Below are 17,744 nucleotides of genomic sequence, written 5' to 3'. Positions count from 1 at the left end.
CCAGACAGGTGGATCGCCTGAGGTCAGGAGTTTGAGACTAGCCTGACCAACATAGTGAAATCCTGTCTCTACTAAAAATAAAAAAATTAGCTGGGCATGGTGGCCGGTGCCTATAATCCCACCTACTCAGGAGGCTGTCAGGAGAATCACTTGAACCCAGGAGGTAGAGGTTGCAGTGAGCTGAGATCACATCATTGCACTCCAGCCTGGGCAACAAAAGCAAGTCTCCATCTCAAAAAAAAAAAAAGATTGATTCTACCTATGAAATTGTGAACAGTATATTGTTATAATTATTCTATATTATTATTCATTATTGTTAACATCTTACGGTATCTAATCTATAAATTAAGTTTTAAAGGCCAGGCACGGTGGCTCATGCCTGTAATCCTAGCACTTTGGGAGACTGAGGTGGGTGGATCACCTGAGGTCAGGAGTTCAAGACCAGCCTGGCCATCATGGAGAAACACTATCTTTAAAAAAAAAAAAAAATTAAGCTTTATCAGAGGTATGTATGTATGCACAGGAAGAAACACAGTTTATATTAGTTTTGATACTATCTGTGGTTTCAGGCATCCACTAGGGGGTCTTAGAACTGTGGATAAGGGGGCCTACTGTATATATCATAATTCTTGTTTATTTTATTCACTTATTTATTTTTACATGGAGTCTCACTCTATTGTCCAGGCTGGAGTGAAGTGCCAAGATCTCAGCTCACTGCAACCTCCACCTCCTGGGTTCAAACAATCCTCCCACCTCAACCTCCTGGGTAGCTGGAATTACAGGTGCACACCACCATACCTGACTTTTTAATGTATTTTTAGTAGAGATTGGGCTTTACCATGTGTCTAGGCTGGTCTCAAACTCCTGACTTCAACTGATCAACCTGCCTTGGCCTCCCAAAGTGCTGGGATTACAGGCATGAGCCACTGTGCCCAGCCCATAATTCTTGTTTGTATCTTCAACCTACACCTTCTGTTTCCAGTTCTAGATCTGTACACTGTATCTACCTGCCTGTTTGACCTCTCACCATATTGGCCAGGATGGTCTCAATTGCCTGACCTCATGATCTGCCCCTCCCAAAGTGCTAAGATTACTGAAGCACTGCACCTGGCCAATACCAATAATTTTTCAGTTATATCTGTTATGTGTATTTTCTTAGATATGTGACTTGTCTCCAGATTGGTTTATAAGATCTTAAGTAGAGAAACTATGCAATATGTGGTTTAAATAAGAGTACTATGTGGTACAAGGCGGTATTTCTTTTTTTTTTTTTTTTTTGAGACTGAGTTTTGCTCTTGTTACCCAGGCTGGAGTGCAATGGCACAATCTCGGCTCACCACAACATCTGCCTCCTGGGTTCAAGCAATTCTCCTGCCTCAGCCTCCCAAGTAGCTGGGACTACAGGCATGTGCCACCATGCCCAGCTAATTTTTGTATTTTTAGTAGAGACAAGGTTTCACCATGTTGACCAGGATGGTCTCGATCTCTTGACCTCGTGATCCACCCACCTTGGCCTCCCAAAGTGCTGGGATTACAGGCGTGAGCCACTGTGCCCAGCCACAAAGGGGAATTTCTAATGTTTGTGCCAGGGCAGGGACATATTCAGAACTATCCTAGGCACACTGTAACATGTGCACACCTATGTAAAAGACTATAGGCACCTATGTAAAGGACTATTTAAGCTTTCTAGTTCTTGAGTCCATTTTGGTAAGGTGTGTAATTCTAGAAATATGTCCATTAGGGCTGGGCTCAATGGCTCATGCCTGTAATCCCAGTGCTTTGGGAGGCCAAGGTGGGTGGATCATGAGTTCAGGAGTTCCCGACCAGCCTGGACAACATGGTGAATCCCCATCTCTACTACAAATACAAAACATTAGCCAGGAGAGGTGACAGGCATCTATAATCCCAGCTACTTGGGAGGCTAAGGCAGGAGAATTGCTTAAACATGGGAGGGGAATGTTGCAGTGAGCCGAGACCCCAGCACTACACTCCAGCCTGGGCAACAGAGCAAGACTCCATCTCAAAAACAAACAAACAAAAAAAGAAATATGTCCATTAAAGATAAAAGGACAATAAACTTATATTTCCTTCATGGTAATATTATTTATGTGTGAATTCTTTTTACTTGATCAGTTTTTCCAGATGATTTTATTCATTTCATCAAATAACCAATTTTTGGCGCTGTTGATTGTCATTTCACTCTGAAGTTTGTTGTGAATTTGTTGCATCTCATGATTTATTCATTTCAATGTCATTTATTTTTGATTTACATCACAAGGAATTGTATTAATTTCAACAGATAGCTCTTTTCTTTTCTTTTCTTTTCTTTTTTTTTTTCAGACTGAGTCTTGCTCTGTCACCCAGGCAATAGTGCAGTGGCACGATCTCAGCTCACTGCAACCTCCACCTCCTGGATTCAAGAGATTCTTATGCCTCAACCTCTCAAGTAACTGGGACTACAGGCATGTGCCTCCACATCCAGTGAATTTTGTATTTTTAGTAGAGATGGGATTTCACCACGTTGGCCAGGCTAGTGTAGAAATCCTGACCTTATGATATGCCCACTTTGGCCTCCCAAAATGCTGGGATTACAAGCATGAACACTGTACCTAGTCTTTTCTTTTTTTTTTTTTTATTTCCTTTTTAGAGATAGGGTCTCATGGCCAGGCGTGGTGGCTCATGCCTGTAATCCAAGCACTTTGGAGGCCAAGACTGCTGGATCAACTGAGGTCAGGATTTCAATACCAGCCTGACCAACATGATGAAACTCCATCTTAATTTTATTAAAAAAAATTTTTTAAAAATTACATTAAAAAAAGAGATAGGGTCTCACTTGGGCACCCAGATTGGAGTGCAGTGGTGTGATCATAGCTCACTACAACCCAACACTTTCTCAACTTCAAAAGATATTTACTTCCTAAGTACATGACAAAGTCTTCCTTTCAAACCATTCACTCAGTTTCCATGGTAACATTGGGGGATTCCTTGGCTACCATCAGTCGCATTAGTTGACTGTGGAATTTCTCAATCTTCTTTGCATCTTGAGCTTTCTGTTTTAGACACCAAACAAACTCGATCATCTGTTACTTTAATACCCCAGTTCCCATCAGAATGCCTGTATTTGTCAGCTGGGCGCAGTGGCTCACGCCTGTAATCCCATGACTTTGGGAGGCTGAGGTGGGTGAATTGCTTGAGCCTAGCAGTTTGAGACCGGTCTGGCCAACATGGCAAAAGCTCGTCTTTACTAAAATACAAAAATTAGCCAGGCATGGTGGCACACTCCTGTAATCCCAGCTACTGGGGAGGCTGAGGTACAAGAATCGCTTGAACCCAGGAAGCAGAGATTTCAGTGAGACAAGATCACACCGCTGCACTCCAGCCAGGGCAACAGAGCAAGACTCCACCTCAAAAACAAAATTTAAAAAAGATATAAGGCAGAACTGTAAACTTAGCTGAATTCTGATATCTACCCATTTTTCTGTCATCCCTACAGTTCACTTTGTATTAAGTTGGGTTTCATTTGGGATTTGCAATGTGAATATATATTTCTAGCTTTTCATATAAAGTTTCTTATATAATAAATGAAAAGTATTTTTCTTGTATATTATTATTATTTTTTATTTTTATTTTAAGATGAGGTTTCACCATGTTGGTCAGGCTGGTCTTGAACTCCTGACCTCAGGTGATCCACCCTCCTCAGCCTCCCAAAGTGCTGGGATTACAGGTGTGAGCCCCCACACTGGGCCCTGGAAAACAATTTTTATTGAAGGACAAGGTAATCTTTCTAAGATACATTTTTAAATTTCAAAGGGGTAAGGAAGTGAGGGAGGTAGAAATGTTGCAAGTACATTAGAAACATCACAGCAGGTGACCATGGTAATGTGCACTTGCAATCCCAGCTACGCGGGAGGCTGAGGGAGGAGGATCACTGTAATCAGGGAGTTTGAGACCAGCGTGGACAGCATAGTGAGACCTCCATCTCTAAAAACAAACAAAAAAAAACTATCACAGTGGGATTTCAATAGAGGACATTAAGAGTATACAAACACTAGCCAGACGCGGTGGCTCACACCTGTAATCCCAGCACTTTGGGAGGCCGAGGTGGGTGGATCACAAGGTCAAGAGATCGAGACCATCCTGGTCCACATGGTGAAACTCCATCTCTACTAAAAATACAAAAAATTAGCTGGGCACGGTAGCGCGTGCCTGTAGTCTCAGCTACTCAGGAGACTGAGGCAGGAGAATTGCCTGAACCCAGGAGGCAGAGGTTGTGGTGAGCCAAGATCATGCCATTGCACTCCAGCCTGGGTAACAAGAGCAAAACTCCATCTCAAAAAAAAAAAAAAAAAAGAGTATACAAACACTACATATAGAACAAATTGATAGAGCCTTGACTGTGTCTCAGGTTATATATATATAACTGAAAATACACAGCTTATGAAACTAACACATCAGAGTACAAATTCAGGCTCAGACAGGAACTGTTTATTGATGAATCTACTTTATTTCCCAGCAATTCAGCTTCCTCATGTATAGTTTAGAGTAATGATTGCTGGGAAATGCAGTCTCATGCCGTCTTTTCATCCCCACTTGGGCTCATACAAATAGACCATGGCCCTGGAATACTTCTTTACCAAGGGATGAAAGAGCCCGGCTGGGTGCAGTGGCTCACGCCTGTAATCCCAACACTTTGTAGGGCAGGCAGATCACTTGAGGCCAGGACTACAAGACCAGTCTGCTCAACATAGTGAAACTTCATCTACACTAAAAATACAAAAATGAGTCAGGTGTCGTTGCATATGTCTGTAGTCCCAGCTACTCTGGAGGCTGAGGCACAAGAAATGCTTGAACCTGGGAGGTGGAGGTTACAGTAAGCTGCACCACTGTACTCCAGCCTGGGCAATAGAGCCAGACTCTGTCTCAAATTTTTAAAAAAAGAGGCTGGGTGCAGTGACTCATGTCTGTAATCCCAGCACTTGGGAGGCTGAGGCAGGCAATTGCCTGAGTTGGGGAGTTTGAGACCAGTGTGGCCAGCATGGTGAAATCCCGTCTCTACCAAAAATACAAAAATTAGCTTGGCATGGTGGCAGGCAGCTGTAATCCCAGCTAATTGGGAAGCAACGGCAGGAGAATTGCTTCAACTGGGGAGTAAGAGGTTGCAGTGAGTGGAGATCGTGCTATTGCACTCCAATTCAGACAGAACAAGACTCCATTTCAAAAAAAAAAGAAAGAAAGAAACAAAGGAAAAAGAGCCCATGTGACCTGTGGTGGCTTATTGCTTCTGTGCAGCTACGTTTCCCTGTGGCAAGCTCAGTGCACCAGAGGAGCACACATAGCCAATTTCCCTGCACTGGCTGCCAGGAAGCTGATCTTGCTCGGTGAGTAAAGCGTTGCTGCACCCACAGCTTCACTGCATTGTTTTGCACAACTCTGATACCAAGGTACATGGGGTGGAAGCATTTGGACTTCTATTCCTGTTGGTTGGCACAGTGATGAACTTTGCAGTCCTCCATGTGGTGGGAGGCATCCCCTGGCTGATGGTAACCAATGTTCAGTGTTCTGCTCGCCTGGAATTGACAACCAGGTGAACCATATTTTGCTTAACAATGATCAAATGAGGCTGGGCACAGTGGCTGACACCTATAATCCCAGCACTTTCAAGGAGGCTGAGGCAGGCTCATCATCTGAGGTCAGGAGTTCAAGACCAGCCTGGCCAACATGGTAAAACCTGGTCTCTATCAAAAATACAAACTCAGCTGGGCATGGTGGCACATGCCTATAATCCCAGCTACTTAGGAGGCTGAGGCAGGAGAATCACTTGAACCTGGGAGGTGGAGGTTGCAGTGAGCCGAGATCATGCCATTGCACTCTAGCCTGGGTATCAAGAGCAAAATTTCATCTCAAAAAAAAAAAGTTGATATTGTCCTTAATTCCTTCTAAAAATCATATGAGTTTCTGCCAATACCTAGACAGGAAAGACAATCAGATATATTTAGCATTGAAGGAACAAAAAGGACAAAATTATTAATTCTGTGCCACAATCAATAAAAAGCTAATGTCTATATTTGTAAATTTGGTAATACATGTTAAATGATGGCACATGTATGTGAGTGTGTGCCTGTACGTGTTTTGAGTAGAGTGAAAAATAAGGCAGTAAGTGGTTTTTCTTAAACTGGCTGGAACGTGAAAATGTTTATAGGCATGTCCAATAGTGATGGAAACACCGGCCACCTCCAGAAGTCAATATAGTCCTCCTACTTTCTTATATTTTACAAGAAACACTTTCTAGCAGGGCATGGTGGCTCATGCCTGTAATCCCAGCACTTTGAGAGGCCGAGGTGGGTGGATCATGAGGTCAAGAGATCGAGACCATCCTGGCCAACATGGTGAAACCCCGTCTCTAAAAAAAAAAAAAAAAACACTTTCTTACCTCCTGTTTTTCCTTATGCTTTCTGTTGGATATTTCTTTATTATATTTCTTCCTCTTTTTACAAAACCATTGACTTATCTGCAAAAAATGAGGTGTGGGAGGTGATTAATACAGGAATAAGTATATTGGTCTATATGGGTAATAGTACTACAAAAGTGACTTTGTCTGTCAATGCAGAAAGGTCTGTTAATGCTGTCATACCTGCTTATGTGTCATGCCAAATTCAAATGAGAGTGATAGACTCTCTTGTATTGTAGGGCACCTGTTAAACTTTGCCCAGAGAATGACCATGAGGGATTTGCTGACTAATCTTTTCTTGAGACATTGTTTCTCATTTTCCCTTTTCCTTTTTACTTCCTGTTGATCTTCCATCTCCTTTTCAATTTCCTCATCTTTTTCATGCTCTCTCTTTCTGCCAGCTTCTCCTCCTCCTCCTCTTTATTTCTGCTTTCCCTTTCACTCATCTTCACTGTGATTTCCATTTGATTGTTCTGGATTTTGATCCCAAGGCATAGCTGGTTGTTTCTGTATAAGAAGATCTGTGGAATAAAATCAAGCTGAAGCGAAATTTGATTTTCAGATCATAGTTAACAATGTTCCATGTGAGACTATATTTGATTTTCCTAAGTTAGCAATGTTGTACACTGGTGGAAATCCTAGAGCAAAAGAAAAGTAAACTTATTGGCTGGGCATGGTGGCTCATGCCTGTAAACCCAGCCCTTTGGAGGGTAAAGGTGGGTGGATTACCTGAGGTCAGGAGTTTGAGACCAGCCTGGCCAACATGGTGAAAACTCATCTCTACTAAAAATACAACATTAGTCATGTGTAGTGGTACATGCCTGTAATCCCAGCTACCTGAGAGGCTGAGGCAGGAGAATTGCTTGAATCCCATAGTGGGAGGTTGCAGTAAGCAGAGATCCCACCATTGCACTCTAGCCTGGGCAACAAGAGCAAATCCCATCTCTACTAAAGATGCAAAAAATTATCAGGCTGTGGTTGGCCCATGCGTGTACTCTCAGCTACCTGGGAGGCTGAGGCAGGAGAATTGCTTGAACCCAGAAGGTGGAGGTTGCAGTTAGCTGAGCTCACACCATTGCACTCCAGCCTGGGCAACAAGAGCAAACTCCATATAATAATAATAATAATAATTTCCTGCTCAGTACAGTGGCTCATGCCTGTAATCCCAGCACTTTAGAGGCCAAGGCAGGTGGATTGCTTGAGTTCAGGAGTTTGAGACCAACCTGGGCAATATAGCAAGACCTCATCTCTACTAAAAATTAAAAATTAGCTGGGTGTGGTGGCATGCACTTGTGGTCCCAGCTGCATGGAAGGCTGAGGTGGGAGGTCAGTGTGAGCTCAGGAGGTTGAGGTTGCAGTGAGCTATGATCACACCACTGCACTCCAGTCTGGGTGCCCAAGTGAGACCCTATCTCTAAAAAGAAAAGGGAAAAAAAAAAAGAAAAGAAAAGACCAGGTACAGTGCTCACACCTGTAATCCCAGCACTTTGGGAGGCCAAGGTGGGCAGATCACAAGGTCAGGATTTTGAGACTAGCCTGGCCAACATGGTGAAACCCAATCTCTACTAAAAATACAAAAATTCATTGGATGTGGAGGCACATGCATGTAGTCCCAGTTACTTGAGAGGCTGAGGCATAAGAATTGCTTGAATCCAGGAGGTGGAGGTTGCAGTGAGCTGAGATCATGCCACTTCACTATTGCCTGGGTGACAGAGCAAGACTCAGTCTCAAAAAAGAAAAGAAAAGAAAAGAAAAGGGCTATCTGTTGAAATTAATGCATTTTCTTGTGATGTAAGTCAAAAATAAATGACATTGAAATCAATAAATCAGGAGATGCAACAAATTCACAACAAACTTCAGAGTGAAATGACAATCAACAGCGCCAAAAATTGGTTATTTGATGAAATTAATAAAATCATCTGAAAAGACTGATCAAGTAACAAGAGTGCACACATAAATAATATTACCATGAAGAAAATACAAGTTTATTGTACTTTTATCTTTAATGGACATATTTTTTGTTTGTTTGTTTTTGAGATGGAGTCTTGCTCTGTTGCCCAGGCTGGAGTGTAGTGCTGGGGTCTCGGCTCACTGCAACATTCCCCTCCCATGTTTAAGCGATTCTCCTGCCTTAGCCTCCCAAGTAGCTGGGATTACAGATGCCTGTCACCTCTCCTGGCTAATGTTTTGTATTTGTAGTAGAGATGGGGTTTCACCATGTTGTCCAGGCTGGTCGGGAACTACTGACCTCATGATCCCCCCACCTTGGCCTCCCAAAGCACTGGGATTACAGGTGTGAGCCATTGAGCCCAGCCCTAAGGGACATATTTCTAGAATTACACACCTTACCAAAATGGACTCAAGAACTAGAAAGCTTAAATAGTCCTTTACATAGGTGCCTATAGTCCTTTACATAAGTGTCCACATGTTACAGTGTGCCTAGGATAGTTCTGAATATGTCCCTGCCCTGGCATAATCATTAGAAATACCCCCTTGTACCATATAGTACTCTGATTTAAACCACATATTTTATGGTTTCTCTACTTAAGATCTCATAAACAAATCTGGAGACAAGTCACATATCTAAGAAAATACATGTAACAGATAATAACTGAAAAGTTATTGGTATCGGCCAGGTGCAGTGGCTCAGTAATCTTAGCACTTCGGGAGGTTGAGGTGGGCAGATCATGAGGTCAGGCAATTGAGGCCATCCTGGCCAACATGGTGAGAGGTCAAACAGGCAGGTAGATACAGTGTACAGATCTAGAACTGGAAACAAGGTGTAGGTTGAAGATCTAAACAAGAATTATGGGCTAGGCACAGTGGCTTATGCCTGTAATCCCAGCACTTTGGGAGGCCAAGGCAGGTGGATCATTTGAGGTCAGGAGTTTGAGACCAGCCTGGCCATATGGTAAAACCCAATCTCTACTAAAAATACATTAAAAAGTCAGGTATGGTAGTGTGCACCTGTAATTCCAGCTACCCAGGAGGTTGAGGTGGGAGGATTGCTTGAACCCAAGAGGTGGAGGTTGCAGTGAGCTGAGATCATGGCACTTCACTCTAGCCTGGACAACAGAGTGAGACTCCATGTAAAAATAAATAAGTGAATAAAATAAACAAGAATTATGATATATACAGTAGGCCCCCTTATCCACAGTTCTAAGACCCCCTAGTGGATGCCTGAAACCACAGATAGTATCAAAACTAATATAAACTGTGTTTCTTCCTGTGCATACATACATAAGGCTTACATAAAGGTTAATTATTTTTTAAAGATGAGGTTTCTCCATGATGGCCAGGCTGGTCTTGAACTCCTGACCTCAGGTGATCCACCCACCTCGGCCTCCCAAAGTGCTAGGATTACAGGCGTGAGCCACTGTAACTGCCCTTTAAAGCTTAATTTATAAATTAGATACACTAAGATATTAAAAATAATTAATAATAATATAGAATAATTATAACAATATACTGTTCACAATTTCATATGTAGAATCTTTTTTTTTTTTTTTTTTTTTTTTGAGATGGAGCCTTGCTTTTGTTGCTCAGGCTGGAGTGCAATGATTTGATCTCAGCTCACTGCAACCTCTACCTCCCGGATTTAAGTGATTCTCCTGACTCAGCCTCGTGAGTAGGTGGGATTATAGGCACCCACCACCATGCCCAGCTAGTTTTTTCATTTTTAGTAGAGACAGGGTTTCACTATGTTGGTCAGGCTAGTCTCAAACTCCTGACCTCAGGCTATCCACCTGCCTGGGCCTCCCAAAGTTCTGGGATTACAGGCATGATAGACTCATTCTTACCACAAATCTTAGCAACCTCAGCATATGATTGATTCTTTCTTTCATTGAGACTTTTTACCTTTTCACTTAAAGGGAGCAGTTTATAGCTTCTCTTTGGAATATGTGAATTACCGGTTGGGCCCAGTGGCTCACGCCTATAATCCCAGTACTTTGGGTTTACGAGGTGGGTGGATCACTTGAGGTCAGGAGTTCGAGACTAACCAGGCTAACATGGTGAAACCTCATCTCTACTAATAAGACCAAAAACAAAAAAACTGGGCATGGTGGCATACCCCTGTAATCTCTTGAATCGGGGAGGTGGAGGTTGCAGTGAGCCAAGATTGCACCATTGCACTCCAGCCCAGTCAACAACAACAAAAAAGGAATATCTGAATTAGCAACACAACTATTCTTCCACTTTGGGGCTATTTCATAAAATAAGGGTTCCTTGAACACAGACACTGTGATACCATGCAAATCTGATAACCGAGACGGCAGTGTGTGTGTGTGTGTATGTATTTTGAAACAGACTTTTGCTCATTGCCCAGGCTGGAGTGCAATGGGAAGATACCAGCTCACCGCAACCTCCACCTACCTGATTGAAGCAATTCTCCTGCCTCAACTTCCCAAATAGCAGGAATTACAGGCATGTGCCACCACACCCACCTAATTTTGTGTTTTTAGTTTTGGTTTCTCCATGTTGGTCAGGCTGGTCTCCAACATCTAACCTCAGGTGACCTGACCGACTTGGCCTCCCAAAGTGATGAAATTAGGCCAGGTACTGGGGCTCACATCTGTAATCCCAGCACTTTGGGAGGCCAAGGTGGGTGGATCACATGAGGTCAGGAGTTCAAGACCAGCCTTGCCATCATGGAGAAACCCCTTCTCTACTGAAAATCCAAAAATTAGCTGGGCATTGTAGCAGGTGCCTGTAATCCCAGCTACTCAGGAGGCTGAGGCAGGAGATTCAATTGAACCTGGGAGGCAGAGGTTGCAGTAAGCTGAGCTTGTGCCATTGCACTCCAGCCTGGGTGATAAGAGCAAGACTCCCTCTCAAAAAAAAATATATATTTATTTTTAAGAGATGGCAGGGAAGATGGCATGGTAGTTCACTGTGCTGTTGTTTCTCCTGAAATCCTGAGCTCAAGCGATCCCTCTGCCTCAACATCCCAAATTGCTGGGATTATAGGCCTGAGCCACCACACAAAGCCAAAAATTTTCTTTTGTTAGAAAAAAGAGTATCTCTTGAAATGCATATCTTTCTATTCCTACCACTCATCATTTTCTTTTACAGAATGTGATAAAGTGTAAGGAAATTTCTGACATTCCTCTAAAGAGTTCTCCGTATTGGTTCTGTGCCTCTTGGTGATTTTTGTCCCCTTATTCTCTCCTGCCCTCCCCACCCCATTCCAATGCAAGTCACCTCATTCTCTCTTGACTATTCTCTAATTAGGCTTTCACATCCTACTTCTCTGAGAGTCTCTTCTCTGAGACTCTAGACACAGTCCTCTTCTGAGTCACATATTAATGACCTTAACATTACAAAATAATAAAATGGCCATTGGGCATGGTGCTTTTTGCCTGTAATCCCAGCATTTTGAAAGGCTGAGATGGTCAGGTCACCTGAAGTCAGAAGTTCGAGACCAGCCTGGCCAATACGGAGAAACTTCACTTCTACTAAAACACAAAAGTTAGCCAGGCTTGGTGGTGCACACCTGTAGTCCCAGCTACTTTGGAGGCTGAGGCATAATTGCTTGAATCTAGGAGGCAGAGGTTGCAGTGAGTAGAGATTACCCCACCACTGTGCTCTAGCCTGGGCAACACAGTGAGACTCCATCTCAAAAAAACAAAAACAAAAAAATGCTGGGTGTGGTAGGAGGCTGAGGCAGGCAGATCATTTGAGGTCAGGAGTTCAAGACCAGCCTTGCCAATGTGGTGAAACCCTATCTCTACTAAAAATACAAAAATTAGAAGGATGTGCTTGCTTGAACCTAGGAAGTAGAGTTGTCAGTGAGCACACATGATACCACTGCAATCCAAACTGGGTGATAGAGGAAAACTCCACCTCAAAAAAAAAAAAAAAAAAAAAAAAAGAAAAAGAAAAGAAATCAAATTGCCAATTTCCAATCCCTTTTTTTTTTTTTAAGGGTATCATGGTGGTGGGATAGGGGTTTGGATTCTTTTGGTTTACTTTTTGTTTTGTTTTAATACAGAGTCTTGCTCTGTGTAGCTCAGGCTGGAGTGGCATGATCTAGGCTCATTGCAACCTCTGCCTCTAGGGTTCAAACCATTCTCCTGCCTCAGCCTCCCAAGTAGCTGATACTACACTTGTACCTCACTAAGCCCTGCTAATTTTTGTATTTTTGGTAGAGACCAGGATTCGTCATCTTGGCCAGGTTGGTCTTTGACTCCTAAGCTCAAGCCATCTGCTTACCTCGGCCTCTGAAAGTGCTGAGATTACAGGCATGAACCACCACACCCCACCTAAATATATTTTAAATACTCAACTCAAAGGCCAGGCTGAGATGAACATTTTAGTACTTACTTTTTGGTGAACATATGCATGCATTTCTGTTGAGTGTATACCTAGGTGTAGAATTGTTGGCTCAGGGGTAGGTATATGTTCTCAGGGGTAGGTATATGTTCTAATAAGTATTGCCAAGCAATTCATCAATTTACTTATTTTTTTATTATTATTTTTTAAGACTGGGTTTCACCATGTTGGTCAGGCTGGTCTTGAACTCCTGACATCAGATGAGCCACCCGCCTTGGGCTCCAAAGTGCTTGGATTACAGGCGTGAGCCACCATGCCCGGCCCAATTTTATACCCCATTAAAAAATGCGTGAGAGTCCTGGATACTCCACATTCCTCAGGATTGGCATTCACTTCCTTTTTTCTCCACACCCCCACCCTTACCTTTGTTTTAGCCATTCTAGTGGGCGAGTACTAGTATCTCATGTAGTTTTAATTTGAAGTTCCCTGATGAACAATTCAGTTGCACGCCTTTTGACGTGTTTATTGTTGACTGGGATAGTCTCACGTGAGAAGTGGAGTATAGACCCTTTTAAGAGCCCTTGCTTGATACTGACTTACCAACCCTTTGCTGAAAGCCCCACTGTCGTGGTGAGGCTCCAGGTAATTCCAAGGTAAGCTCTATGCTTGGGCTAAGGGAAAACGATCTCTTAAAAACACCTTTGTGCTGTCCATAGAGGCCTTAGGCTGGATGGCACCAACGAGGCAACAAGGGATAATCTTTATTCCTCCAAAGCCCAAAACCCTAGAGAGTGTTTTCCAAGAGGTGAAGAGAACGACTGCAGGGCTTTTCATCCAAAAAGAACTCCTGAGTCCGAAAGCAGTGCAATGGTGGGAGTTCGGCTCATTACAACCTCCACCTCCTGGGTCCAAGCGACTCTCCTGTCTCAGCTTCCCAAGTAGCTGGGACTACAGGCACCCACCACCATACCCAGCTAATTTTTGTATTTTTTTTAAGACAGGGTTTCACCATGTTGGTCAGGTTGGTCTTGAACTCCCGACCTCAGGTGATCCGCCCGCCTTGGCCTCCAAAGTGCTTGGATCACAGGCTTGAGCCACCCTGCCTGGCCTAATTTTTGTATTTTTAGTAGAGATCGGGTTTCGCCATATTGGCCAGGCTGGTCTCGAACTCCTAACCTCAAGTCATCCGCCCTCTTCCGCCTCCAAAAGTGCTGGGATTACAGGTGCGAGGCACCGCGCGCGGCCTGAAAGGATTCTCTAGCCCATCTTACCTAGGGTCTTCCCAGCCCCGCCGGTCCGCTTGCGGTGACATCCGGGGCACCGCCGCCCTGCCGGGGTCTGAGGGTGGGGGTTGAGGGGTGAGGGGATACGGTATCTCTTAAGGCAGAAATGTTCACACCCTTCTAACGGCGGCGCCAAGTGTGGTGGGGCCCGGGACTGTTTCCCCTTAAAGGACTCCCCCCGCCCTAGTCGCAGGAGGACACCAGAGGGGGCGCCCTGAGGGACCCCCAGCAGCAGCCCGAACAGGACTCTGTGGTGCGAAGGTGAGAACCCGGGTGGGGCCGGGCGACCCCGACCGCGAGCGGGACCCTTGCTCGGACCGCGGGTGGTGCTTGCCGTGCTTACAGAGGGCACCTGAAGAACCGAGTCACATGTTGTGACCACATTAACGGACCATTCAAAGTCGAATCCTAGGCCTTTCGAGGTAGTTACTGGGTCCCAAGGGCTGCGGGAGCGGCGGCGGCCTGGGGCCAGTGCAGAGGCGCAACGGCCCAGGAGGCGCGCGGTTGAGCGAAACCGCAGGGCCCAACCGCAGTCGCGGGTTTTGGGAGGTGGGTGCACCGCGCGATCCCTGCGGCCGGGGGTGGGGGAACCTCGAGTAGAGGTGGCCGGCTACTCGGAGGCGGGCTGGCCTAAGAGGGAAGGGTCCTGCGGCTCTGGGAAACCCGCCTCGGAGCCTTGGAGAGGAGATTCGTGGTTTGCTGAGTACCTACTATGTCCCGGACTCCGCTATAGGTACTGGGATCTCATAGCAAACGAAGCCACCTCAGCCCTTGCCTTCTTAGACTGTATATTCTAGGAAAGAGACAAGATAGTGCATAGATATGGCCGGGCGCGGTGGTTCAAGCCTGTAATCCAGCACTTTGGGAGGCCTAGGCGGGTGGATCACGAGGTCAGGAGATCGAGACCAGCCAGACCAAGATGGTGAAACCTCGTCTATACTAAAAATGCAAAAATTTAGCTGGGCGCGGTGGTGGGCACCTGTAATCCCAGCTGCTTGGGAGGCTGAGACAAAGAATTGCTTGAACCCAGGAGGCAGAGGTTGCGGTGAGCCGAGATTGCGCCACTGCTCTCCAGCCTGGGGGACAGATCGAGACTCCGTCTAAATAAAATAAAATGCATAGATATGTAACAGAATGCCGTAAATCTGTAGTAGGGCTAGGAAGGGGAGAGGGGACTGTATGTTAGGTTGGAATTGGGGAAGGGGTCAGTCTGAGAGGCCTTTGTAAGAATGTCTTTTGTCGGGAGACCCGAAGGAATTGACGGAGCCTTGGGAGCACGATCCCTGTGGGAGCACGATCCCTGTGGAGGTAATTGGACCCCGGAGGTGGAACGGCCTTGGCCTTGAAAGAAACCTACCAGGAGTTAAAGTGCTGTGGGGGTGGGATCAGCTTTGTAGATTTCTGCAAGATGACAATTGGAATTGTCTTAGGAAATTACAGATCATTCATTTATTCAGTGCTGGATTCATTCAATCAATGATTTATATCTGAAGTGTGAGAGAATGGGAGTAAGGCTAAGTGTCCTTGGCAAAATACTGTTATTAGTTTTGTCCAGGTTTAATACACAGACTAAATTTAGAATTTCCATTGTTTTTTTTTTTTTTTTTTTTTTTTTTGAGACTGAGTCTCACTCTGTTGCCTATGCTGGAGTGCAATGGCACGATCTTTGCTCATCACAACCTCCGCCTCCCGGATTCAAGCAATTCTCCTGCCTCAGCCTCCTGAGTAGCTGGGATTACAGGCAAGTGCCACCATGCCCGGCTAATTTTGTATTTTTTGTATTTTTTTTTAGTATTTTTTTAAAGACGGGCTTTCACCATGTTGGTTAGGCTGGCTGGTCTGGAACTCCCGACCTCAGGTGATCCACCTGCCTTGGCCTCCAAAGTGCTTGGATTATAGGTGTGAGCCACCACGACTGGCCTAATTTTGAATTTTTAATAGAGATGGGGTTTCTCCCTGTTGGTCAGACTGGCTTCAAACTCCTGACCTCAGGTGATCCACCCAGCTCAGCTTCCCACAGTGCTGGGATTACAGGCATGAGCCACTTTGTCTGGCTGAATTTACATTGATTTTTTTTTTTTTTTTTTTTTTTTTGAGACAGTCTCACTCTGTCACCAGGCACCAGGCTGGGGTGCAGTGGCATAATCTTGGCTCACTGCAACCTCCGCCTCCCAGGTTCAGGCAATTCACCTGCCTCAGCCTCCTGAGTAGCTGGGACTACAGGGGCAGGCCACCACGCCCAGCTAATTTTTGTATTTTTAGTAGAGACAGGGTTTCACCATGTTGGTCAGGATGGTCTCGATCTCTTGACCTTGTGATCCACCCTCCTTGGCCTCCCAAAGTGCTGGGATTACAGGCTTGAGCCACCGTGCCCAGCCTGAATTTCCATTGATTTTTAAGAAGTGTTAATTTGAGTTAATTTGACAGATTAGTAAACACTACCTCACTTTTTTTTTTTTTCCAGTGCTTAGCCCTCTGTTGGAGATTCTGCCTCCTCTTGAACAGATGTCTTCTTGAGCACAGTCCCAAGGTGGGTGGCTGCTCTGGGTGGGTGTGCACTGGTGGCCTGACAGGGTGTAGGGGAGGGGTCTGGCATCCTGTCCTCTGAGAGAGGACTTGGGTGAACTTGGGTTTGGGTGGCGATGCATGTGAAGTGGTATTGGATCCCATGACTAAGGGTCCCTTCCGCCTGGAGGCACACAGGACCCCTTCTTCCTTGGGGAGCAGCCTAGGAATGGGCTCACATGGGGGCCTTCCCTCAGTGCCACTAGGTCCTGCCCTCTGGCCCATCTCTTCAGTCTTTCCTTGGAGGGGTCAGAGACTCCAGCCCAGGGCTCTTGGGTCACGGTGTGAACATCTACCTCAGTCCTGCACTTCACTTCTCTTGGCCCGATTTCTCCACTGGGAGTTGGGACTCTAAGCCCTCAAAGAGAGGATCCTCTGAGAGAGGCCCATGGGCAGTTAGCTGGTACAGAGGAGTGTGCGCTGGGAGGGGTGACCCGTGGGAGTAGGGGGCCGGGGCATTGGGAGGGCTGGGGTGTCCTAGTCATCTTTGTCCTTGGAGCCATGTTTGAGGATGCGGGTGAATGCTACCTAGTTGAACTTGCCCCTCTTATCATTGGGTGCCCCCTGGTACATGTCATCCACTTCCTCATCTGTGAAGCTGTCATCCATGGTGGTGAGCAGCTCCCAGAAGTGGTCCTTATGGATGAAACCTGAGGCGTCCTGGTTGAAGCAGGCAAAGGTGTTTTGGATCACATCCTGGGGGTCCCTGCCGTTCAGCTTCTCCCAAAACATGGTGAGGAAAGTGGTGAAGTTGATGGGCCTCGGGCCTTGCTTATTATACTCTGCAGGTATTCATTCTTGGGGTTCTTCCCTGGCCAGGCCGGCTTGTCCTTCAGGTCACCCTTGGGAATGAAGACTTCACAGTTCTGGTCAATCATGTTGAAAGCCTTCTTAAACTCCTGGATGTGGAGCTGGTCAAACATCGTGAAGACATTAGATGCAGCCTGCTGTGCTAGATTGGTGGTGGTCTTGGCTTTGGTCCACTTGCTGGACATTTTGGTTGCAGGTGGGTGGGGGGTTTCACTGGGTGCTTGGAGCTGCGCTGGTCATAGTACTTTACATTTTTTGAAAAGTATAAGTGTTTGAGTTAAGAGAGTTGTGAAGTTTTTTGGTTTGGCTTTATTTGTTTTTCCCAAGTGAGAATGACCTAGAAGATAAAATCTAGCTGACAGAGG

The 17,744-nt window shown here is 45.3% G+C and overlaps 1 protein-coding gene and 1 pseudogene across 1 annotated transcript; both read right to left on the bottom strand.

Annotated features, from left to right (window-relative positions):
• Positions 1 to 2,951: 2,951 nt before the first annotated feature.
• LOC105710571 (NANOG neighbor homeobox-like) lies at positions 2,952 to 16,794 on the bottom strand. The gene is given in 5 exon segments (XM_064379934.1): positions 2,952 to 3,050; positions 6,431 to 6,508; positions 6,632 to 6,955; positions 16,284 to 16,381; positions 16,749 to 16,794. Coding segments are annotated over 5 exon segments (645 nt in total).
• A 252-nt stretch (positions 16,795 to 17,046) lies between these two features.
• LOC105710572 (myosin regulatory light chain 2, smooth muscle major isoform-like) lies at positions 17,047 to 17,564 on the bottom strand (annotated as a pseudogene).
• Between the last annotated feature and the right edge of the window lie 180 nt (positions 17,565 to 17,744).

The sequence above is a fragment of the Aotus nancymaae genome, unplaced genomic scaffold, assembly GCF_030222135.1.
Source record: "Aotus nancymaae isolate 86718 unplaced genomic scaffold, 86718_ANA_hifiasm-v0.15.2.pri h1tg000022l_1, whole genome shotgun sequence".
In the NCBI taxonomy this organism is placed as follows: domain Eukaryota; kingdom Metazoa; phylum Chordata; class Mammalia; order Primates; family Aotidae; genus Aotus; species Aotus nancymaae.
Note: the sequence above shows the minus strand (reverse complement) of the source record. Positions and strands in the feature narration are given on the sequence as shown.